The 26,260-nt window shown below is 34.7% G+C and overlaps 1 protein-coding gene across 2 annotated transcripts in view; it reads left to right on the top strand.

The window, feature by feature from the left end:
• CCSER1 (coiled-coil serine rich protein 1) overlaps nt 1-26,260 on the top strand; it is an 823,961-nt gene that overhangs the window by 487,568 nt on the left and 310,133 nt on the right. For both annotated transcript variants that reach the window (XM_047798060.1, XM_047798062.1), the window contains exon 7: nt 17,706-17,783. In XM_047798060.1, the coding sequence (XP_047654016.1) occupies nt 17,706-17,783 (78 nt within the window). The remainder of the gene's footprint in view (nt 1-17,705; nt 17,784-26,260) is intronic.

The following is a 26,260-nucleotide window of genomic DNA, read 5'->3' as shown; positions in this document are numbered from 1 at the left end:
TGTTACCATCCCCATTTTACAGAAGAGAAAACCGCTGCCCAGAAAGAATAGATAACTTGCCTACGGAAACAGAGTCAGTAACTTACTGAGTCAAAGTTGAAACCAAGCAGCCTCAGTCTCATTCCAAACAAAAAGGTATACTTGGGCAACCACTGCCCAAGTTCAGAGATAATGCTGAATTATGGCTCAGGAAATGAGTATTGATATGCTAGTTAAAGGTTGCACAGTGATGGGAAAGGAAATTGTTTAGGAAGGTTAGAGATGGAGACAGTGGAAGAGCTTTCTGCAATAAGAGAAGGGATTTAGTGAGGGCAAGGAGCTATGAGACCAGTGAATATCTGCAGGCTCTTACTAACACAGCAGTCTTCATACCACCTGAAGAAACAGACCCTTGGATATCTGTTGAATGTACAGATTCCCAGATTATGTCATAGAATCTCTGCAGTGGGGCCAAGATGAGCCTTTGAATAGATCATGTCAGGTGATTAACTGTGTTTTGTATCATAAATTTCAAGATCCTCTGTAAAACTGTAAAGATTTGGGAAAGGTCCAGAGATAAGGCCAGTGAGGTCGATCACAGTAGGCCTTTCAGATTGTTCTTCTTCTGATTGGATTATCTCACAAAAACATTAAACAATATTTCAAGAAGTTCCCATTGTGGCTCAGCAGTAACAGACCCGGCTAGTATCGATGAGGATGCAAGTTCGATCCCTGGCCTCGCTCAGTGGGTTAAGAATCCGGTGTTGCCTTGAGCTGCAGTGTTGCCATGAGCTGCAGCTTGGATCCCACGTTGCTGTGGCATAGGCCCTCAGCTGCAGCTCCAATTCAACCCCTAACCCAGGAACTGCCATATACCACGTGTGAGGCCCTAAAAAGCAAGCAAACAAACAAAAAACAAACCAACAAAAAACACTATTTCAAAATAATTCATACTAAATGTTAAATAGGTTAAAAACAAAGGAGTAAGCAGTTCAACAAAATGCAACAAAATTTGTTCTTTCACAGTTTTATTTATCTTCACAGAATGTGAAACATTTTATTGAATGCTGATTCTCACCTTTTATTGAGATACTGCCTTCCCCATCTTTACCCCCAAGAAACCTATTTGTTTGCTTCTTGAACAAATACTTAGAAGATCTTTCAAAAGATGTGACCAAGTTCATCATTCATTGATCTAGTCAATCATTTAACCTAACGCTTCTCAAAATTGGTGGCAAATAAAGATGACCTGAGAAGCTTTTTATAAAGAAGTATAAAAGGAATATGCCTTTATAAAAAGGAATCTGCTGTGTAAAAGCCTTTTTACCCTGTACTTGAGGAATACATGTGTAAGAAAAGTACACTACCTACAGGGACCTTGAAATCTAGAAAATAAGATATATCCCCTGAAATGTAGTAAGTTAAGACATGATAAGGGTCCCAAAGGGGTGCAGATAATGTGCTACAGGAGTTCAGAGAATCGCAATATTGCTTACTGTGGAAGGCATTAGAGAAGATTTCATGAAGAAGCAGGCATTTGAGCTTAGCTGTAAATGGGGATGAGATTTTGATAATAGGATTACTGGAGAAGGGCACTTCTAAATGTTTAGGTGGACAGGTCAAAGTGACTGAAAGGGAGTTAAGTATCAGGAGGGGGATAATGGTTAAATGGATTGTTGGAAAATAACTGATAATTTGTCTTGGGAGTGGGACTCATTTAGCTAAGGGCGAGGGAATTAAAACAGGAGGTTGTTCTTGGTTTGAGAGGCCAAGACGTCAGGCTAAAGAATGTGGAATTCATTCATGGCCTAGATGAAGTTTTCTAAACCTTTAGCAAAGGAGGGGCATGAAGCACCATGTTTCAGAAAGATCAATCTGATATTAGGGTGTGGGAAGGATTGGAGAGGGGAGCGATTGAGTTGCGGGACCTCTTAGAATATAACATAACAAAGATTATGATATTTAAATCAGGTTTTTACTCCATTATAGGGGGATGAAAATGTGGAAAATGACAGTTTGCAAAATAAGCCCTATTTAGAAATGGACCTTCCCCTTGTATTTTGTGACCGCTTCTAGTAAGAAAAGAAAAGAAATAAAATAAATAAATAAATAAATAAATAAATAAATAAATAAATAAATGGAAATAAAGCTTCATCTGCTCCCTTTCAGGATTTTCCTTTCTCATAAACTGGTTATGTCAGTCCTAGGCGTATTTGCTATAGGAAGATGCTAAACTCTTGTTTTATTGGAGAGTGATAGTGAAAGAAAAATTTAAGTGGAAGTCGTTTTAGTTTCCAGGTAGAATAAGCTATCCGGTGGCACTTGTCACAATCACACTCATGTTATGGAGTCTGAAGAAATAAATGACCTTCTTGCTCCTCCTCGCAATTTCCTGAGTAACACCTTTCCTGCCTCCCTGTGACCTCTTGTTTTGAAGCTTGAAGTCCATCAGTCTATTCTTTGCTGAGGTCCAGCCCCAGCAGCCAGGGAGTGCCGAAGGAGAGGATGGGCTACAAACGGCGCGGAAAGAATTGGAGCCAACTCCTCAGCTGCATGCTGCAGATGACCCAATTTATTAAATGAAAAGCATCAGTTTTTATACCCTATCACAATCAGGTTTCGTGTAAGATTTGACATTAACATTTGATTTAAAGCCCTTTTGTTCCCTCCACCCGAGATACAAAAAAGAAGGTTGGTTAAAACATGTTCCTTTCAACTTCAGATTTCCTTCAAGATTACAAACTTAAAGTTTCATACTGTATTTTTCTTAAAAGGTCAACAACAGTAGCTATTCTATTCTATATTAAGAACAAAGCTTTAATAAGTAATAAACTATGATACCTAACATTCTTTAACTAAAGTTGTATGTAGTTAACAAAACGCATGAAAGCCTTGGGCTCATGGCATTCTTAAAACCACAATTTATTTGGCGCCAGCAAGCTAAGCATATAACCTATTGTGCTGATTTACGTAAGTTCCAAACCACCAATTTCAATAGAAAGGAGTATTATGCCCCAAAATTAGCAAATGCCCCCATAAGGGATAAAAGTTACAGGTGACACTGTTATTTGATAAAAATATATATCTATTATAAAAAATAGCAATTTATAGGCCAAACAACATTTTCCCAGCCCCAAACTTCTTTTTAAGTAAAGGGACTGAAATCACGTTACCCCTGTATACTCTCACAAAATAGGTGCCATAAATTGTTACTCCAAAACAAAGGCTTTTTCCATTACATTGTTTAAATAACTTCACTCTGTTTTGGTTCAAGTGTTTTATGTACCCAGGGCAAATCTTTAGCAGTAAGAAAGCTGTGAATAGAGATAGAAAAGGAAGGATAAACACAGAAAAATAGATTAACATATTTTTTAGGGGATATCATTTTTATTTTCCTGGAGCCGATGTCTTTCAAGAGATTGCTCTGCAATCCTTCTTCTTTCTTCAGCTTGTCTGTAGCTCTGCTAACCAGACAAGCCTCACGCATCAGCAATCCTTCTTCTTTCTTCAGCTTGTCTGTAGCTCTGCTAACCAGACAAGTCTCACGCAGGTGCCAACTGTGGCTTTGCTTTCTTTACTGGAGCAGCCTTATGGCTCCCAACAATTCTTGTTACCCCTCCTTGTTGTAGTCTCCATGAAGCCCCATAACCCTCTTCCCCCATTCTCTAAAGGTTATAGCTCCTTACTCATTTTCATTATTTCTAATGTTGCTCCTGAAATAGTTCTCATTTATCCAAATTGTTGCCTCACCTTGGCATCTGAGCTCCTGGAACTCCTGTTTTTTCCCGTAATTTTGTTTTCCATCCTATCTCAAGCAGAGTATCAAAGTACTTACCTGACGTCTCCACTCTGACTGGAGATGGAATTTCAGGCTTAATGTGAACACACTGAGTTGTTGATTTATTTTTCATTTCAAATGTGTTATTTTTTCAGTCTCTCCTATCCCAGTAACGTCCTATTCAATTCTTCGTTTGTTTAGGCACAGCCTTAGAAACCATCCCTGTCTCCTTGGTTTCCCTCCTAGTCCATGTCTAAACCGTAGGAAAATTCTGTCCTTCTATCTTTAAAATATATATAGTCTTCAACCGGTTTTCACCACCTTTCCTAATGAAACCTTGTCCAAACCGTCATCAGTTCTCAACATATTACATCATCTTCTAAATTATCTTTCAGCCTCCATGTTTGTCTTCCTGTAGTCTCTTCTAATCTGGCATTTGACACATTTTGTTTTATTTATTTTATTCAGTTACTAAATTGAGCCCACACTCAAGGGGAGAAGATTACACAACAGTGCAAACACAAAACATCAGGGATCACTGAAGGCCATTCTGGAAGCACCTATTTAGACCACATATTCGATTTTAAGTGTTAGGCCTAGCACTTCTAATTTAGAGTGAGAAGCTTACTAGCACTCTATAGAAGACACATAATTCAGCTGTCTTTCAGTTTAAACGCTGCCAACATTTTCCTACCTAGCAACACTTGCAGAGTCCAAGAATGAAAAAGCACTCTTTCCTTCCAGTTCAATGCTATGCCACCAAATCTGCTCATGAAAAGCTGCTCTGTATAGTTCAAAGTCAACCAGCAGCAACCTGCAACTCCTAAGGCCCTGGCATCTGATACTATCCATAGTCCTTGTCTTTTTGATGTTTCTGAGATCCAGAGGCTCTGCTGAGACCCATTCATCCCACAGCCCATCACTTAAGACTCACAAGGAGGTAAAAATAGCTCCTTGCCCATGGGAAAATCTCCATAAGCTACAGACAACTTTCAGGTTAAAACTCAGGATTTGAGGCTTAGAGCTCTCACTCAGACCTTAGCCGTAAAAAGCCTGCTGAAGTGCTGTTGAACAGAACACATGCTCTCTGCATGAGATCCAGCTAGCAAAAGAAAAAGGAATGAGCTGAGCCAAGCACATGGAGTTCATCCATCCCAAATTTACCAGCAAGAAAAGTGATTGATTCTTTGCTAGGCAGAGTAGTTGAGAGTGTAACACTAGTAGAGCTCCTTCTACTTGGAAAGAAACACCAGGAAAGAGGAATCAGTGTTCCCAGGAAAGAGGAATCAGTGTTCCCTGCAAACTTCAACAATTTTCAAATATTTTATTTGCTTTATAATTTTGTTTATTTTTTATTTTTTTTCCTATTTTTTTTTTTTTCTTTTTAAAACAAGTGGCCACACATGGAAGTTCCCAGGTCAGGGGTTGAGCCACAGCCACTGTAGAAGCAACGCCAAGTAGTTAAGTTGTGAGCCACATGGGAAGCCCTAACTTTGTTTTCTTTAAATGCAGAAATTTAAACCTAGTCACATATATCAATCTCTGACTTTACGATTTATTTACATATATGTTTAGAAAAGCCGTCCCCATTCTATAATTGATAATGTTTAACCTGTATTTTCTTCAAGTTCTTTTTTTGAATTGTTTTTATATATAGCACTTTAACACATTTAAAGTTTATTTGAATGAAATTTAGGGTGTATTTTTTCCCCTAACATTTAACCAATCAATAAATCACAGCCTATTTAATAACGTGGTATATTTCTCTTCACCTATTGAAAGTACAGTAAATCTTGAACTCTCAAATTTCTCAAGTAGGGGTAAAATTCAGTACATTAGCCTTGGAGGAAAATTTGATAGTATATGTGAAGTTAGCCAATTATATACATATTCTTTAACTGAAACTTTATAGTTCTATAAATGCATTAAAATAAATAATCACAGCTATGTATTGAGTATCATCACAGTATTAATAATTAAAAAAATGGAAATACAAAAATTCAAAAATTAGGAGCCTGGCAAATGAATAAAGTTATTCTTACCTGATGGAATTGTATGCATTCATCATAAAGTACACTGAAGGAAAATATTTGATGTTAGAAAAATCCTGAGTTTTCTGTAGTTTGGGGCAAAATTTAGAAGAGATAATGTGCATTAATTCCAGTCAACTACATTTCACAGAAAAAGACTGAAACAGCGTACATGCATATTTAATCAGTGATGACCTCGAATAGCTGGATTCTTGTTTGTTTATCTGTTTACTTAAATTAATTATTCCTTTTTCTAATTTGTGCTTTTCACCCTTGCTTATCTCCTCTAAAGAGTTTAAGATAATAGGAGGCAGGGACTATTTTTATTAAGCATATATTATGAAATCTGGGTTGTGGTAGGGTCTCAATACTGCTTGTTAAATGTTATTAATGAAATAAGACCATAATTTCAACTTGTGGCAGCAGCAGAACGTACCAAGGATGTTTAAGAAATATTAACAGAGGGATAATAAAGACTCAAGTCATAAGGACTTTTTGTTCTTTTGTTTTGTTTTGTTTTCTTTATGTGTTTATTGAATGGGTTCAAAAATGAAGGCATTATTTGTAAAAGAAAAAAAAAAAAAAAAAGAAGGAACAGTCCAGCACCAATTGCTTTGGATCTAGTCTTAGAGATTAAGGATCAGGGATAGAATTTCTCTCTCCTTAGGAAAAATACTAAGTAAAAATAGAAACTCGACCTTATAATATCTGTACAATAACTCAGGGAAATCATATAGCGGCTTTAATGTTCAAATATCAGGCACTTCCGGAGTTGGCAGATAAGAGTAGAAACTGCAGTTTCCTAAAATTGAAACAAACCAAAAGTAAAATTAATAAGCTTAGTCATTGTTGAGATAACTGATACAGTCATCAACAAAAATAGCTGGTTGGAAAAAAATATATTGATGATAATATTAACTCCTGCTATCTTAAATTATGTTGCGTTGTGCGTGGCATGAAGTCATTGTTTTTTTGTTTTTTGTTCTGTATTTTTGCCTTTTCTAGGGCTGCTCCCAGGCATATGGAGATTCCCAGGCTAGGAGTCTAATCGGAGATGAAGCTGCCGGCCTACACCAGAGCCACAGCGACGCGGGATCCGACCTGCGTCTGCAACCTACACTACAGCTCACAGCAACACCAGATCCTCAATCCACTAAGCAAGGCCAGGATGGAACCCTCAACCTCATGGTTCCTAATCAGATTTGTTAACCACTGCACCATGACGAGAACTCCTCATTGTTCTTTTGGTAGTTGATTTTTAAATTACTTTAAATGAATGAGAGGATATGAGTATTGTCATTGCGGTAAAGCTCTAGCATTGCTCAAAGGAGTAAGTGCTTAGATTATAAATGACTTGTGTTTATGCATTTACCACAACTTGATATAAACGATACTTTGAGAGAAGCTAATTGCTACGCTTTTTCTAACTTTAACTTTATAATGAACAATGAGTCTTCTCTTCTGTAATGTGGTTTCTGAATGATTCTCTTCGCCAAAACAAAAACAAACAAAACCCCTCAAATACGTTGACACCCTGAACACCAAGTTTAGTTTTCAATGTTAGTTAATATATTGACCAACATCTGATTAAGTTCAGTTTCTTATTCATCTGGTTATTCTGAATCATCCCCACAAAACATACTTGTCCCTATTTGAGCTGACAAAATTTAATTTCCAAAACTTCCAAACTAAGAACAAATTCCTGATTTCTCCTGTGGAATCCACACTGAAGGAATGAGCTGGTTTACATATTTGTTATAGACCTAATTTAGGTTACTTTGGGATTTGGTCACAACCTCGATTTAGTTTTGATTTAGTGACAAAATAGTGAAGTAGCGAGATTAGTAATTGGGATTGATCACAAGATCGGAGTAGGGCTAAGAGCAAAACTAACTCAACGCTAAGCCAGGCATTTATTTGGATATTATTCTTTCAACAGTCTTTGATTATTGATATCAGTTTTTTTAAAAAGCTGTGCTTTTAAGAATTTCTGTGATACTAAGAAGGCGACCTTTAGCTAGAACATTTGTTTATCTTGTGGATCTATTCTAAAGGCCTTTTAAAGTAGAGAAAACATGGTGAAACAGTAGGGAATATTCACTTGTTAGCCTCATATTGGTGTGTAAACTGATAGATTCTCCATGCAAGACAATTTGGCAGCACATTCAAAATCAACAACCGAATATATCTTTTAGTCCAGTAATTCTACATTCAAAAACTTCTTATGCATATGATGTAAGGTTATTACTCATTTTAGCTCTCTCTGTAATATCAAAAGAGTGGGAATGCAGCTCTGGCTAGTTTTTTTTTTGTTTGTTCTTTTGGGGGGGTTTTGGCCACATACATGGCATGTGGAAGTTCCCAGGCCAGGGATCAAACCTACGCCACAGCAGTGACCCAAACCACTGCAGTGACAACACTGAACCCTTAACCCACTTCAACACAGGAAAGCTCCAGCACTGGCTAATTTTATTATGATATAGCCATAAAACGAAATACTATGTACTCATGTAAAAGAATGAGGGAAGTCACTAAATAAAAATACATGGTAATTTGAAAAAAATCAAGTTGAAAACCAGTAGTATAACATGTTACCCAATATGTATAAAAGAAAAAGTGACCATATGTGTGTGCATATTTATGTATATGGAGATATAGATGTGTGTCTATTTGTGTTACATACATATAAAATTTGTACAAGGTTATGCAATAAATTGGTCAGATTAGTGTCCAATGGATGCCTGGAACCTAGGACTGGAAGAGACATCTTTTCCTGAAAAAATATGTTGTGCTCTTTGAATTTTGGACTGGTAAAGGTGTTATCTAGTCGAAAGTACATTTAAATCTATGTATCTTTCTATCTATCTGTCCGTCTACCTATTAAATAAAAAGAGAATAAGGGAATAGATTCTTTACATTCTTATATCCTTTTTTGATCAAATCTCATGAAGCTCCAAATGCAAAAAAAAAATATAATCTGACAAAATTTAGAAAGTAATTTAATAAATTGTTTTGTAATCCCATACATATTGCTAACTTCTCAGCCTAAAATAGAATAATGTCCTGGCATTTTCTTGAGTCAGTCAAGTCCAAATTTTGGATTCTGTAACTTGCAACTTCCCAGCCATAGTGCTTATTCCTATATCAGAAAGGATACTTAAATCTTAGGCATACTCTTTTGTGAAAAGTATGTGCCCATGTAGAGCTGGGTTATCAATATGTCAAATATGTCCTCACAACTCAAGTTTCTCTCTCACCATTTTGTGTCTTAGCCCCGTGTTAGATTTGTCTCTAGGGATATCCCATCTACTCGGTGACCTCTGTCAATTCAGATAGAAACATCTCAGCAGAATAAGGTAAATGAAAGTACCTCTTTCCCAAAATTCCAACATGATTCCCAGGTTTGAGCTTCATTTAAGTAATTTGGTTTTTGTGCTTTTTTTGTATCCAGCAAGAATGGTTGGGTATCCTTGGTTATTTTAAGGATATTGGATTAACATTACTCAAAACAAAGGAATTGAAAGTTTGAGGAGAAACCACTCCTCAAAGGAAAACTCAAACGTTGTTAACATAATAAATGGGATCAGATGCTGAATTTGATGCTGGATTGGCTATTAAACTGGATACTGGGTAACAACTACATAATGCTTTTATAAAGAAAATCCCTACATATTCATTGAGAAAAAGACAGGACTAATAAAAGATGTGACTCAAATTGGTGAGGTTGCTAAGCTTGGTCTAAGTGCAAAGAACTAGTCCTGATTTAGATAATGAACTCTTTTGGTTTACTGCTGAAACAATAAACAAATAAGCCTAGGGTATACACTGCCTAAGGAATGATGTGAGTAGAATCAGCTTCCCCGTGGCTCTCCTGGTTCCTCACAGAGCTGGACCTAAAATTCAGAGGTCAGCACCTGGGATTGGAGGAGCCTAGGGCTGTTGGCTTATTGCCATTTGCAGAATATACCTGATGAAAGACACAGTGCATTAAAGCTCAAGGGTCAACTCACTAATATATAAAGAATGTCTTTCTGTGCCACAGTTAGATGCTCTGTATTCCCTTCCTTACTAACGTTTTTTGGACAGCAATGCCAGTGAGACGAATGATAGCAGAATTTAAAACCTAAGGGCAGAGAAACATAATGTGTACTCAACTCTTATTGAATAGCTGAATGAATAAATGAATGAATTTTCACAGAAATTTGGAACGTCTAATAAAAGGAAAACATTTTTAAGAAAAGTAGCCTGTTTAATACTATAGAAATCTAAAACATCCTGTGTACATTGTTAGTCATAGCACAGCTGATTTTAAAACAATGCAACTTGGTTTGTAACATGTGGTGCATATTTTTTACCTAATTTTAGAACTATGAGAATACATGTGCAAATTAGACTTAACCCATTTAAATGACCATTTAACTTTATTAGACCTAAAGAATTATTTTATACCATACTATTTTACCCTAAAAGCTTAAAAATAAAATATTTCACTTACATTCAAATCTATGTTCTCAACAGATGTAAGCCAAATTGATCATGTTTCACTTCAAGAAATCCTTATAAATAAATTGTAATTCTATAGGACAGATCCATTAATTATGCTTTCAGTGAAGGTGTAATTAATGGATCTATGCTAAGGAGTTATGGCATTCAGTAAATGTTAGTAATGCAAACTCACTCTACCAAGCACCTTAAGAGTACCCAAACAAATAGATCGTTTTACATGGATGAAGCCTTCCTCCTCATTCATGTGTGGAACAGGGAGGCATGAAAAAAAAATTAGCATCAGCTTTTCAGTGACATCTTCATAGAATGTTAAAGATTCTTTGATGAGAGGTGATGCATACCAATAAAATGGTCTATTGAAATTTATTTTTATGGAAGTTGTTAACAGTCCTTGTGAAAGCTTAGAAACTACAAGTATAATGACAATAACATATCATCATCCTGAAAAGCCTGGTTATATTGCTCATGAAGAATATCTTTAAATAAAGTTTTTATTTCAAAATAGTTTCAGGTTTATAGAAAAGTTGCAGAGATAGTACAGAGAACTCCCTATACCCCAATTTCTCCTATTTTTACCATCTTCCTTTGGCAGAATGCATTTATCACAACTAAGAACCAACATTGGTGCATTACTGTTAACTAAACGCAGCAATTTATTTAGGCATCACCAGTTTCCCCTAATATCCTATCTGCTGTTTGAGTATTTTATCAAAGATGCCACATTATAGTTGCTCATCATGTCTCCATAGCAACATAATCAGTAACAGTTCCTTGTCCTTGATGACCTTGACTTTGGCTAGATTTTTGCAGAATGCCTCTCAATTTGAGTTTGTCCCGTGTCTATCACATGATTAGATGGATGTCATTGGTTTTGTGGAGGAAGACCACAGAGACCGAGTACGCCACCCGTCACATTACATCACGCTTTTACATACTATCTGTAGGAAGTTAACCTCGATCCCTTGGTTGAGCTAGTGGTTGCCATGTTTATCCACTGTGAATTTACCTTTTTCCCCTCTTCAGACTCTACTCTTTGGAAGTAAGTCACTAAGCACATCCTGGGGCCAAGGATGTGATGTTAAATTCCATCTCTTGAAGACAAAGTATTTGGAATAGTTCTTTAAGCAAGATTTGTCTCATATCCTCAATTATTTATTTATTCCGTCATTTATTTATGTCTGAACTCATGATTTTTGTTTGTTTTATGCTTTAATTATACTCTAATACCATGTTATTTATTTTGTTGCTCAAATTGTTCCAGCTTTGGCAATTAGGAGCTCTCTCAATTTGGCTCCTTTGTCTCATTGGCACACTCCTTCCTTTTATCTTTGGAGCAATTTTTCAGCATTTCCTTACTCTGTAGCACAAGCTGTTCATTCCTTGCCTCATCCCAGGAGTTACCTATTTCTTAAGGAGCTCTAGTTCCTTTATTAGAAGAAATCAAGATTCAGGCACTGGGCATTAATATAGAATATTTTATTTAATAAAATTAACACATTTTGGAGTTCCCATTGTAGCTCAGTGGTAATGAACCCAACTAGTATTCATGAGGCTGTGGGTTCCATCTCTGGCCCCATTCAGTGGGTGAAGGATCCAGCATTGCCTTGAGCTACAGGGTAGGTCATAGATGCTGCTCAGATCTGGCATTGCTGTGGCTGTGGTGTAGGCTGGCAGCTGCAGTTCCCATTCGATCCCTAGCCTGGGAACTTCCATATGCTGAAGGTGTGGCCCTAAAAAAAGCGAAAAAAGAAAAAATTAGCACATTTTTCCTAGAATCAGAGGGAAAATAAAATATGGCTTATATAAGAAAAATATTTTTAATACTTGTGGAAAAATTCTGCCATTTTCATGGATAAAAAGTAACTCACTAATTTATGAATTAATGAAAACATTTGAAACTGAATTATTTTATTTTTTGTATTATTATATAAATAGCTGATGGCAAATTTTATACACAAAGCATTGGCGTTATCAAGTAATAGGTCATTTATTAATCCATTGAGAGTTCTTTATTTCTTTATGTCAAAAAAAAGACTAGAACCCTATGTTTCTCAAAGGTTTTTACAAGGAATTCACATTTATATATATATATCAGTAGTAAATTAATAGTAGAAGCTAAGAGAAGGTGTGACATGCAAGTTTCAACATTCTTTTCAGCTTTAGTAGGTATTAATAGTGTACCTTATTCATTAATTTCCCTATTTGGTGACAGTATTTTGAGTGCAAAATCCCTTAGTGTAAAGTTTGACCAGTGAGAGTTGAGCAATGTTAGTTGAGTATTATTGCATTTTCTTTTTTTTTTTTTTTTTGGTCTTTTTGCCATTTCTTGGGCCACTCCTGCAGCATAGGGGATGATCCCAGGCTAGGGGTCCAATCGGAGCTGTAGCCACCAGGCCACTCCAGAGCCACAGCAACTTGGGATCTGAGCCGCGTCTGCGACCTACACCACAGCTCACGGCAACGCCGGATCGTTAACCCACTGAGCAAGGGCACGGATCAAACCCGCAACCTCATGGTTCCTCGTCGGATTCGTTAACCACTGCTCCACGACGGGAACTCCCCTGTTATTACATTTTCTAACCAAATATTTTAAATTATTTATAGTAATAGATAATATGCAATTTTCCAAAATTGTGATCTAAAATTTAACCTGGGAAAATTGTTAGTAACATAACAAAAATATTTTCTTCTATGTTCATTATTTTTTGGGGGAAAGAATGCTTATGATTTGCAGGTATTTACTGTTCACTTTCCTGATGGTTTAAATAAGCTTAATTTTGTAAAGTTGTTTTTTCTAAACAATAACTTCTTGCAATCCTGACGTCAGTGTTGATAGAGTAAGTACTAGGTTGGTAGTCCGAGTTGGTACCAGCAATGTCGTTTATCTCCTCTTTCCAGCCCCTTATTAAGTTGTTCCTGATTATTTATATACATATTTATGAGTCATCTCATAGGAGCCAAGAGAAGGTCTATTCAGCCTCCTGCCACTGTTTTCCTCTAGTGTGGTACCATTTTCATGTAAATCTATCAATAACTTACTCTTTATCAACAGTGTAGCAGCTCTTAAGATGCCAAAGTGGCATGGTGTTGGCAAAATTTCTCTATGTCCTTAAGTCATTTTTTTATAACAGTAGGAACTTGGGGACTATTCCTATCTTGCTTCTTAGAATTAGATTTAAAAACACTCTTTTTATTTCCACTTGTACCCTCTTTTTCCTCAAACACAAGTCAACAGAGATGATGAGACATGTCGATCTTCTTGGCGTTACTATTCTCTTTCCCACTTGAAGCTTTATTTCTCTCCTGCCACGCATCTGCCCAGGAAGTTCCATAATCACCACTCTGAGAAGAGTCTTGCATATTAACTTTAAACTTTTAATAGCTTAACAAAGACTTTCTCTCCTCCCACAACACATTCACAGGCAAATAATATTTCAGTATTTTAGTTTATTGTAATTAAAGTTTGGTTAAGCCATGAGTAACTGTAAGATTCCCAACTGGCTAAAGTGTCTGAGGTTACTTTCTAAAATACAAACTAATCTTTCTGAAAATGTTTGTGCTAGAACTTAAACAGTACAAATATGAATGTTATTTACTGTTTGTTAAACACCAAGAAATTGCAAAAATATTTTTAAGAATAAAATCCTAACTCTGCTGTGTTTTGGACATCATGTGTTGACCTGAAAGGTTAGTAGAAGGAAACATATGTGAAAAATCTTTGTGAACTTGAAGTAAGACACGATTTCTTAGGTGAGGCACCAAAAGCATAAATCATAAAAAACAAACCAAAAAGTCCAATAAGATGGAGAGTTTGGTTCTTTTAAAGACACTGTTAAGAAAATGAAGAGGTAAGCCACAAACTGGATGAAAATATTTATAATAAATATATATGACAAAGGATTGCTATCCAAATAACCTAATAAAAAAGAAAAATAGGCAAAATATTTGGATAGACACTTCAAAAAACAAGATATATTTACTAATGGTCAGTAGGCTCATGAAAAGATGCTCAGCATCATTAGCCATTAAGCTATCTTAACTTGCATGGAAATACAAGTTAAAACCACAACAAGCTTCCACTACAGACCCATGGAATGGCTCACATTTTAAAAACAGACAAATGAAAAACAGCATATCGTTTTTTATGAGATACCATGCAAATGAAAACGCAAACTATGACATTTTGGAAAACATTTTTTCGCTTCTTATGAAGTTAAAATAATACATGAGGGAAGGCTTTGAGGTGATGAGACTGTTCTCTGTCTTGATTTTGGTGATAGTTATACATGTGGATACATTTGTCAAAACTCATCTAACTCTACAATGAAAAAGTTGTATTTTAGTATAGGTATATTATACTTCAATAAAGCTGATTTAACGAAAAGAGAGGTTGGGGATCAAGGATGAGATGGTTTGCTAGTTTAGAGTAATTATATTCTACAAACAACAACAACAAATTGGGTAGTTTCTTCAAAACTAGATGAGTAGAAAGAACTGTGAAGGAGAATGAAAAGAGGGTGATATTTACCAGAATAGCTCTGACATGCTCCAAAGTAAGCACTTGTCTAGATTTTGTTATTGAACATAAAGGTTCTCAGTGTTAAGCTCAGTTTGGGGAAAAAAAAAACAAACAAGAATTTAGCATCCGTGAACTAGAAGGGGAGAAAGACTATCAATTTGAGTGAAATAACATTTTAAATGCAGGAACATTTAAATTTTCTGTATTTCCATGGAATTAACTTTCATGTTATTACAAACCAACCATTTCTCAAGACTCTTTAAATATATTAAAATCAAATGAAGCCATAATTCTAACAGAATAATTTATGAAGTAAATTGGTGGAAGAACCCATATTTTTAACTTTTAAGAACTTCAAATGTAACTAAGAGTATTTTGTTAATTTGTATTTAGATATACAATTGCCTCTGTATTACTATCATTGAATGAAAGGGTAAATGAATTAAAATTAAAATATGAAGTATGGATAAGACATATCTGAACAGTTTACTATAGTATTTTATCTAAAGGTCGAATAAATTGGAATGATACCTAAATTACATATCACAGAAATACAGACAGCAAGCTAAAAATTAATATATATTGTCCTATTTTTTGCTGTGTATTTCTGAACTTGACAATTAAGTGCAGTTTATCAGATGTTGTCACATAAGATTGATTTGCTTTTTTAAAACATTTTTTTCTAAAGATTTCCTAAAAGCAATAGAATTAAAGTGTCATACTGTAAGATGGATTTGATAGTTAAAGCTAGAACAAAGTTTTTTCTAAGAATGACATTCAAAGAATCAAGGTTACATGATGCAAATTTTAGAGTTTGCTCTTCATAGTACTTAGAATGACACATTTATTTCTGGGAAGTTGTGGAAGACCTCAACCCTAAAAGAAGTTAACCATGAAGTTTTATTTTGAGCTCATCTTACTGAAGTTAAAAAAACTTTCATCTGATCCAGGCTTTTAAATTTTCACAACTGAATGTCATATCTGTCTCCTGAATATATGATTGTTGAGAACATAATACTTTAATATGCTGTGCAAGAATATCAATACTTTAGGAAAATATAACTCAACTACATATGAACTGTGCTCTACCACTTGCTTAATTTCTCATGAAAAATCTAATGAAAGAAACAATTCAAGTCTTGTTTTTCTATTTCTGCAAAAATATTTCACTCATTTCTTACATTAAAATCCTGCAGTAGGAGTTCCCGTGGTGGCTCAGCAGAAACAAACTTGACTAGCATCCAAGGACGCAGGTTCAATCCCTGGCGTTGCTCAGTGGGTTAAGGATCCGGTGTTTCCATGAGCTGCGGTATAGGTCACAAATGTGGCGCTGATCTGATGTTGCTGTAACTGTGGCATAGGCCAGCTGCGATTCTACCCCTAGCGTGGGAACTTACATTTGTAGCCCTAAAAAGAAACACACACACACACACCCTGCAGTAAATTAATTCCTAAGAAAACCTCTTTGTTTCTCCATTACATCATATAATCAGATAGCGAAAATCAGCAATTAAAATATTTCCTGCTTTTGATTTAATTAATGTCCAAGATGTTCTGAATAAATTTATAAATTATCAGTAAGTAGCTCACCTCAGTTATCTGGTGCATATATTTTCCTGTTTCCCTTAGTGGATTATTGTTCAGTTTTTTATATAATTTCCTCCTTTAAACATTTTAACTCAATGTGCGGGCTTATCTCCATTTCTGAAGTAGGTAACTGTTATCTAAAAATTTATGCTGAGTGTTTTGGTTCCTATGTTTATAGTTCATTATTTCTGGACTAGACAGCCAGAAGTAATCCTACGTTAATGGATTTTTAAAATGTGTCCGGTTTATTGAACACCTGAATCAAATGAATTGAAAATAATCTTTGAATAGAAAGAGATTTTAAGAATTTATAACAGCTGCAGGTCTATTATTTGAATTATTTTTTTATTGGAATTTAAGTCAGCCAGACTCTACCTGTTGTTCCCTTATCTCGATTATATTTAATGCATGTTTCTGCTTTAATCTTTACTGCAAGTTTTCCTGTATTTGTGTCCATGTACATTTGGAAACAAAGCTGAAAAAAATGTAGGTAGGCATTTTTTTCCCCATGTTTCATTTGCTTTTTTGCTTAGTTGAAAGAATTCCTCTGAAAGAATGAGTTAAGAGCATAGTAAAATTATCTCTGTTTCTACCTATTATCTTTTTCTTGCTTTTGGAAAAAATAATTACAAGCTTCTAACCCACATATTTTTTAGTTAGGCTGATCTCTTATTTAAGAAGTTTTAACTGAGTAGATTTTTAAAAGACTAGAAGAGAACAGCATTAGCAACATTCCAATAATTCTCTTATATTTGTGTAAATGGTTTTGTCCTTAAATTTTCATTTAGCTGAATATAATAAGAATGTTTGTCAAGAGCTATGAGTATGGGATTTGAAAATTTGATATTTCTTCATTTTGCTATTGTAAAATAATGGCTGATATATTTTTTATAATGAATAAAAACTGGGTACAATGATTTAAATCTCCATAAAAGGAAAAAAAGGAATAACACATATTTGACAATTGGCCTGAAAGGCAAGGAAATAGGAACGTGATTACAGATATAATTATCAAAGTAGGTGAATGTATACGTTAAACAAATATAATACTAGATACTCTAAAAGATGGTTAGTATATTGAATAAAATGCATCGACATGCAAATTGAGAAGTGATAATTTGACTAATTTCTTGTATAATTATTTCTAAGTAAGGAATGATACATTATATAATAATAATTTGAATTTTTTTACATCTATATTTCACTTATTTATTTTTTTATTTTAATAAGCATTAGATTCTAAATTAGGAATAATAAAAGTGACCTAGAGAAGTACCTCTTTAATTCAATCTTGTTTTTCTTGTAGAGTGCAGATATGAGCCCAACAAGTAGCACCACGTCACTTCCTGTTAGTCCTCTTACTGAAGAGCCATTGCCTTTCAAGGTAAAAATAAACAAAATTTTTTAAAAAATAATAATTGTTTGTAATATTTTTAGGATCTTTAAAAATATTTTTATTTTACTATAGTACAACAGAGAGTTCATGAAGATGGTAGGTTTAACTGCTTTAATCTGTAAAGATTTTGTATCAAATGTTAAAATTTTGCGGTTTTTTCATTGTAGTTGCTAAATAAAGGCAAAGATTTTGAGAAGAAATTAATATTTTATGTAGCACATTGTTTGCCTTGTATGTAAGAGATAGTGATTTCATTATAATAGCTTGGTATCCCATGAATTGTAGGTTTCAAAACTGTTTTTTGTATTAATTTAAGCAATAAGTTTGGAATGGATTGTTCAGCAATCATCATGTGGTTAAATTTTAATTAGCTGGTTAAATTTTCATTGATGATTCCAGGTCACAATTAATTAATTGTGTACTCTTTACAAAATAATGCTTAAACTCAATAATTAAAATATAGAATCATTCCTCTAAACATTGTATTTTTAAAATATTTAAGTAAATATGCAAATAAATATGTAGTGTGATTATTAGAATTCTTCAGTTTGGGAGACTGTATACATTACAACTATGAAGTTATCTTCTTGTTTTGCTGTTTAAATTTTGATGTTTCTCTTGAAGCCAAAGATTGAGATCAGCTATTTTGTATTTGTACCAGGTAGGTGTGAATTTCATTAGGATCATTGTAAATAAAGGCACTCCTTAAGATCATGGGAAAGAAAAAAGAAACTTAGAAAGTTGAGATGATGCACTTATGTACAATGGTTTCACTTTTGTTTAAAGACAGGCAAACACACATTTGGGGGTTTGTTTTGACGACTTGTATTTTATCATGAAATTGTCATTGTTTTTCATATGAAGACTAAATCTTACTCAATTTCATATTGATTACATTTAATACAGTGGCTGGCCTAAATTATTTCCTTGTACTCAATATTTGCTGTATTGTTAAAATGAAAATAAGTGAAGGCTATACATTCCATTATGAGTCTTTAGTTTTCTAATTATAGATGATTTATTGCATAATGATAGACAGTAATAAATATTAAGGGATCATTTTATATCAGATAATTGTTAAATACTAGTGTTCTGATTACATTATTTATTGAGAAATATTTTATTCTATAGCAAAAGGAGAAAATAATGTTTCAAAGTTTTGTAGTCCTTAATAGTTCATCTTATGGTGTATAGCACAAAATTTACAGAAGAAACATATTTTTAACAAGTTTTTAATTGAATTCTCAAAGTGTCACTAGAAGCCATTTTCCCTTTTAAATATATTGATAATGACTAGCCTCCTTGAAAATTAATGTATTTTTTAACAGAGGTAAAAGGAAAGGTCAGATATATTCCAAAATCTGCTGACATAAAGCTAATATAAATCTAATTATTTTAGTTAGTTCTTCTGAATGGTTCTAAGAGATCAATAGTGTTCCTGTGTTAATGTGTATAAGTGGTTTTACATGCAATTAAAACTTCTAAGTGCTTATAATACATAATATTAGCTTTTGGTTCCAATACAGTTATAGTCCTCTTAATTTACTTCCTTTGTGAAAGGAATTTTATTTATATTTTTTCAAAACAATTTTATCAGATTTAAAAACATCCCACACTATTTAAAAATATCTAAAATTAAAATTTCAAATTATGAAATGACTCCTATATTTGCTTCCTTTATTTTGAGTTTATAAATTGTTACATAAATGAGTAATAAGATTCTTGCTTATCCTTGTGTGAACATAAAATATGCAGAAACTATTTTGAGATACATCTTAGCAAATAGTACATTTTAATTACAAAAATTATGTGTTGAAAACTGAAACACACAGAAGACACTGAAATCTTCTTTTAACCACACCTTGAAAGATCCTTATATTATAATTAATTTGTATCTAAATCTTTTAAATTTTGATATGTGACCAACATGGTAACTAGAAAAAAAGTTGATATTCTTTTTTTTCCCCCCTCATTCTCCAAGAATGTAGCATGATCTTTCAAGTTAAAATAAGATTAATCCTTTTTAACACTTCAGTTTTCTTTTCTAAGTCAGTGATTCCGGCACCTAACTCCATAACCATCTGCTCTAATAGAAGAGCAAAGCCTTGAAAGAAAAGCTTTGGTGGCTGGTTCAGAGATTTAATTTTGCCTTTTCTCTGGGGAAGTAATTATGTTAGTACAAGAAAGTGTTCTATCCCTTTTCTTGGTCTATTTTAAAAGCACTCATACAACAGTTAGAGGATGATACCCTGTGTTGGTTCAAGTGTTTATCAAGGGTAAATGCTTTCCTTTAAATATTATCTTTAGAATGACGTTCAGATTAAACTGATTTTAACTGTACCATTTGACATAAGGATAAATGGTATGTTATACATTTTTAAAATCCCTAATAATGACCTTCCCACTCACATCTCTACCTGTATTATTGACTTCAGGGTTAGATGAAAAATTGTCTATCAATAGGTATATACCACAGTAGGATATATTCAATAAATGTATACAGATACTACTAGCTGGAGACTTTCTCAAAGCATCAAGAGAGGTTGGTTAGGCTTTGGGGATACATGAATCAAAGAAGACTAAATTTTGTTTGGGACAGGATGCTTGTTTTTCACAGTAAGACTGTATTTCAACGCTATTAGTATTAAAGTGCATACTTCAATACCATTTTTAAATAAAAACTGAAAAGTAGTCCAGTCCCCATATACTTAACTGTTACTCCATTTGCCTCTAGTCTTCCCTTAATCACTTGCAATATCTGGGAATTCTCTGTCTTTCTTTCAGATAGAACTGGTTGATCAGAGATAAGTAGAGTTTCTCCATCTGGACAGGGCACAAGGATACCAATTCACAGTCATCATCATTCCCTATTCACATCTGGCCATGAAAGCATTTGAGTGAATCTCTTCCTAGAAAAATATGTATAATTCATAATCCGTCACATATACCACAAGTAATAAACTCACTTGTTTCCCAGTCAGATTCTTGGTGCTGAGAAGTTGCTAGCAGTGCAGATTTTTAAAATTGTGCCGACTATTGTTAGGGACATATATTTGGAAACAAAGGGCAAATGCAATAACCTCAATTTCTAATAAAGTACTCAGCATTACAGAAAATGGATACACAGGTTGTCTGACACATGCCACTACATTATTATGGAAAGGCCAAAGGGATAATTAATTTTACATGGGTGGGAACAATATTTTATCAAATAACCATAGTAGAATCATAATAGCTCAAGAAAATCTAAGTGAAACATTGACAGGAGGAAAAAAAGGAGTAGATGCTTAATTCCTAGTTAAATGTTTCTGCTTTTCTTTGGAATAACCAAGCTGACATTGTTAATTTTGAGGTGCCCTTTCTATCCTCTTCTGTCTGTTCCCGCTGCCACTCTCCCTGATTTCTCTCAACATTCGAGACTCTCTCTGTGGGCCTCCTGAGGTCAGATGTTGCACACCAAAGAGGCCTTGAGGCCAGCCAATATTACTCTTCTTTATTAGGATTAGCCATTTAATTTATTTGTATATACACAGTTATTAACAGCCTCAATCCATTCCTGGAATTAATGTTTTTAAAGCTAAAGCTGGCTCATTGTTCCTGAGCCATCCATTAATAATACACGTGATTGTAGGGCATGTTCTTTTTGCCAACCACATTCATCACATGTTCTTAGATTTATTCATACTTCAATGAAATATGATGGCTAGGTTTTAATCCCTTTCCTTCCAAAAAGCATCTTTTGTTTGATTCGATATGCTAGAAAAAGGTATTATCCTGTCTTTCAAAAAATTCTTATCTTGTGATCAAATCAATAGAACAAAGTAAATTCAACTCTTCTTTAGATACTTCCTTTTTTTCAATTTTTTTATTTATAATATTGTTAGTTTCAAGTGTACAGCAAAGTGATTCAGTTGTAAATGCATTTTCTTCAGATTATTTTCCATTATAGGTTATTACATTGGATATTATTCCCTGTGCTATTCAGTAAGTCCTCGTTGCTTATCTGTTTTATGTATAGCAGATTGTATCTATTACTCCCATACTCCTTTTATTTCCCTCCCTTCTTTAGATACTTTCAAAAATGCACCAAGAGTATCCTCCATTCACCAATCTTTGGTGAAAGTCTGGAAATAAAAATAACTCTTTGCCTTCTGTAGCCCATTGACTGCTTCTTTTCTGTGATATGTGGGTCCCTGGCATGTGTAAGGAGGTTGGGTATCCAGCGCCTAGAATGCCCAGTGGAACCACCCTCCCTGAAGTCCAAGCATCTTTGCCAGGAGCTGACACAGAGTGGTGCAGGGCTCTTTCTTGGGTCTCCTCTCCTTGTGAAATCCTAGGTTCTCTCACTCATTTTCCACCTCCCCAGAAATCGCCACTTAATCTAGACTAGAGATGTTCTCTCTCTTCAAATTTCCTTCAGAGATTATTGCTCTTTTCTCCAGCCAGCCAGTAAGTACACTGGAAAAAATTATTTCTATGCACTTTTTAGAACCGAGGAAAGCAAGTGTCTGAAGATTCTTCTGCACTGACACACACCCCTTGCTTTGAGAAGCATACAGCCACCTTAGTTAAACAAGGGGCAGAGAGGGAGAAATAGAGAAATACATTAAGGTCTCAAAAAATGTATTGTTTCATGCGGTACAGGGATATTAGGTCCACTTGACCATAGAGCCTAAACTCAAGGCTTCGTAACAGGTAGTAACACATTGTTTGCACTCAGTTATATAAAATACGTATTGTGGAAGTTTCCTTGTGGTGCAGTGGGTCAAGGATCAAGCACTGTCACTGAAGCTGCTCAGGTGGCTATTGTGGCAAGAGTTTGATCCCTGGCTGGGGAACTTTTACATACCATGGACACGGACAAAAAAGAAAAGGAAAAAAAAAAAGACATAGTTACATAAATATTGTGTAGGAAGAAAATCAAGAAAGTATGCAATTATCAACTATCACATATTTAGATGGATCATACTTCATTTTTTTCTTTAGTTTCTGTAATGACCAATTATTTCTATTTTAAGAATAATATTTATTTTTAAGAAAGCATAAAAAAAGTTGGGAACATTAGAAGCAATGTAGTCTGGTTAAAATACTGCCTGGGATCAAATCTCAGTTCTGCCACTTTGTATTTGTGTGACCTTGATTCAGTTACTTTGTGTCTCAATTTCTTCATCTATAAAATGGGAACAACAGCAACCACTTTTTCATTGGGTTCTTCTAAGGATAAACAAGTTAATAAATGGAAAGTGCTTAGCATAGCACACAATAAACAGTTTCCAGTGTTAACTATTATTTTTCTTCAAAGAGATCTCTCTAAATTTAAAGCAAGGAGATCCTTTATGTTAAAAGTAAGATGAAGCAGAAATATTTCCTCTCAAGCCCTTTAACTATATTTCTAAATGTGAAAGTAGAAATGTAGTTTAAACATAAATTCTTTACTTTGATGAAGAATAATGTTTAATATTCATTCCTAGAAGGCATGCTATTTATTTTGTCCCCTCGAGTATTCAGATGAGCTCATATATCAGATTCTTCTTGTGAAAAATAATTAATGGCAATGTTCACTAGTTATGAGAGAGAAGGAGTAAATATAATGAATTTGTCTTAAGGGAAAACTGATAAATATATTAAAACATTATTTGGAAAAAATAAATACATAATAGTTTCTGTAACCAAAAGATATATGGTGTCTTTTTATCAGGAATACAGCACAGTATATGTTTTCTTTTCTTTTCTTTTTTTAATTTTATGGCCACATTTGGGGCATATGGAAGTTCCCAGGCCACCAGTTAAATCTGAGCTGGAGCTGCATCAGCATCGAATCCTTTACCCGCTTGCCAGGCCGGTGATCAAACTTGAAGCTCTGAAGTGACCAGAGCCACTGCAATTGGATTCTTAACCCACTGTACCATGGTAGGAACACCCACAATATATTTTTCTTTAATTTCTCAAGCCCACACATTTACCTAGTAACCTCCTATGTATAATCTCCACGGAAGGAACATTGTTTAATCACATTTGATTCTGGGAAAAACGTCATTGTGAACAAAACACTGTTGATATTTTACTCTTTATATGTTATAACATAAATATATTAAGTAGTGTCAGTTTATTTTGCCTAAAAACGCCATAGTGGAAAAGAGCATGTTTGGAGATTTAGGGAGAGAAAACTCAGAGAGTGGCATGACTTCATAATACCATTTGTTGTGTATCCTGAATAGATTGAGAGTTTTGTGAGTGTTTATTGTTGTTTGCCATGTGTTGAATTTAATGATCTATTTTGTTATTGGAATTCATTTTTTGGATGCCCCAGAAAGAGCTCAAAATGATGTATTCTGAATTTTTTTATGTAATGATTTTTATTTTTTTCCATTATAACTGGTTTACAGTGTTCCATCAAATTTCTACTATACAGCATGGTGATCCAGTTACGCAGAGCAATGAGATCCTGCTGTGTATTCTGCATCTTGGTCAGTTTTTGATAGACCATTGATTCATTCATTTTTCTGTTGGTGAATCAATTTATAAAATACTATGTGCTTGATAAAATTCTAGACACTGGCGCTTCAGTGTAAACAACACAAACTGAATTCCTGCTTTCCTAGTGTCTGGGTTCTAGTGAGAAGTGACAGTAAATAATTAAATATATATCAAGCCAGGTAGTGGTGATAAACACTATAATAAAAATAAAGCAGCATTTGAAAGATAGAAGGTGAGTTTCAAGTGTGTTGCTGTTTCAACAAAGACAGTCAAAAAAGGTTACTCTGATTAGGGATATTTTAGCAGAAATTAAAATGATAAAAAGGAGAAATCCACTTATCTATTTATTGGAAGCGGCTTGAGGACAACCAAGTGCAAAAACTATGAGGCAGGAGAACTCTTGGTCTTTTTAGAATTGGCAAGAGTGCCATTATAGCTGAAGCAGAGTGAATAAATATGCAAGTAATATAAGATCAGGCCAGTGAGAAGCCAAATCATGAAGGGCCCTGCCTTATAGGCCATGGCAAAGACTTGCTGGAGTCTTCCTGTGCATGAGATGGAAAACCACTGGAGTGTTTTGGGGGAAAGAATGGCATACCCAGATTTTATTTCAAAGCTATTACTCTGACTTCTGTGAAGATATATGCAGCAAGAGGACATGGTAGCAGAAGAAAGGCAAAGCTCCTGTAGAGAAGAGATGGAGTGGTAGATGATGAGAGGGTATGCGCTGGTTGTATTTTAGACATATTTTGAATGTGAATCAGTAGGATTTGTTAATATATTGCATATAGGATATCAGAGAAGAACAATGCCCCAAAAGGTTATTTCTGATTCTAATGTTCTCTACATTTTCCTCTTTTTACCTCTTTTGCTATCTTTCTGATGTTGCAAGTAGGTAGATAGAGATCATGATGTAGAGATTAATGGAGTCTCCGCTGTGCAAGTGCATCCCTGGAGGCTCCTCCTCTTCTCATAAAGCCTCTAGTCGCATTGGATTAGCCCTCCCACCCCACCATGGCCTCATTTTTTTTTTTTGGCTTTTTTTTAGGGCCACCTGTGGCATATGGAGATTCCCAGGATAGATGTCCAATCAGAGTTACAGCGCCAGTTTTCACCACAGCCGCAGCAACATCACATCGAACTGCAGCTGTGATCTACACCACAGCTCATGGCAATGCCAGATCCTTAACCCACTGAGCGAGGCCAGGGATCAAACCTGCAACCTCATGGTTCCTAGTCAGATTCGTTTCCCCTGCGTCATGATGGGAACTCCCCACAAAGGCCTCATTTTAACATCTCTTTAAAGACCTTGACTCCAAATATGGTTACATTCTGAGGTACCGGGAATTGAAACTCCAGTATGTGAATTCTGAGGGAATAAAATTCAACCTATGACAGATAGACTCAAGACTTGCTATGTTAACTCCTTTATGAAAACAGGGCCAACCTTCCCTCAAGGGAAGGAAAAATAAATTGCTTCTCTTGGAGTTCCCATTGTGGTTCAACGGATTAAGAACACAACATAGTGTCCATGAGGATGTAGGTTCGATCCCTGGCCTTCTTCAGTGGGTTAAGGATCCTGCATTGCTGCAAACTGTGACATAGGCCGCAGCTATAGCTCTGATTGGATCCCTAGCCTGGTGAAGCCTAAAAATAAATAAATAAATAAATAAATAAATAAATTGTGCCTCTTGATGGGAAATGACAAAGATTTGTAGCTATTTTTAGTCTATGATATAAGTATATGATATCCTTTTATTAATCCAATTTTCAGTGCCATTAAATTTTCAGTCATGTATGAGGAGTTTGGATTTGAGGGAATGTGGAAGAAAAATAAGAGATTTCCTTAAATGCTTATACATATTCATCAGCGTACTCATTCGAGTGTATTTTCCAATGCTATTTTAATTTCCATTAAATTTGGAAATTTCATTTAAATGTCACCATATTTGAATTAACTTATGGTACTTTAAATCTTGTGTTTGAGA

The sequence above is a fragment of the Phacochoerus africanus genome, chromosome 10, assembly GCF_016906955.1.
Source record: "Phacochoerus africanus isolate WHEZ1 chromosome 10, ROS_Pafr_v1, whole genome shotgun sequence".
NCBI classification, from domain to species: Eukaryota; Metazoa; Chordata; class Mammalia; order Artiodactyla; family Suidae; genus Phacochoerus; species Phacochoerus africanus.
This window is presented reverse-complemented; position numbering and strand designations above follow the sequence as displayed.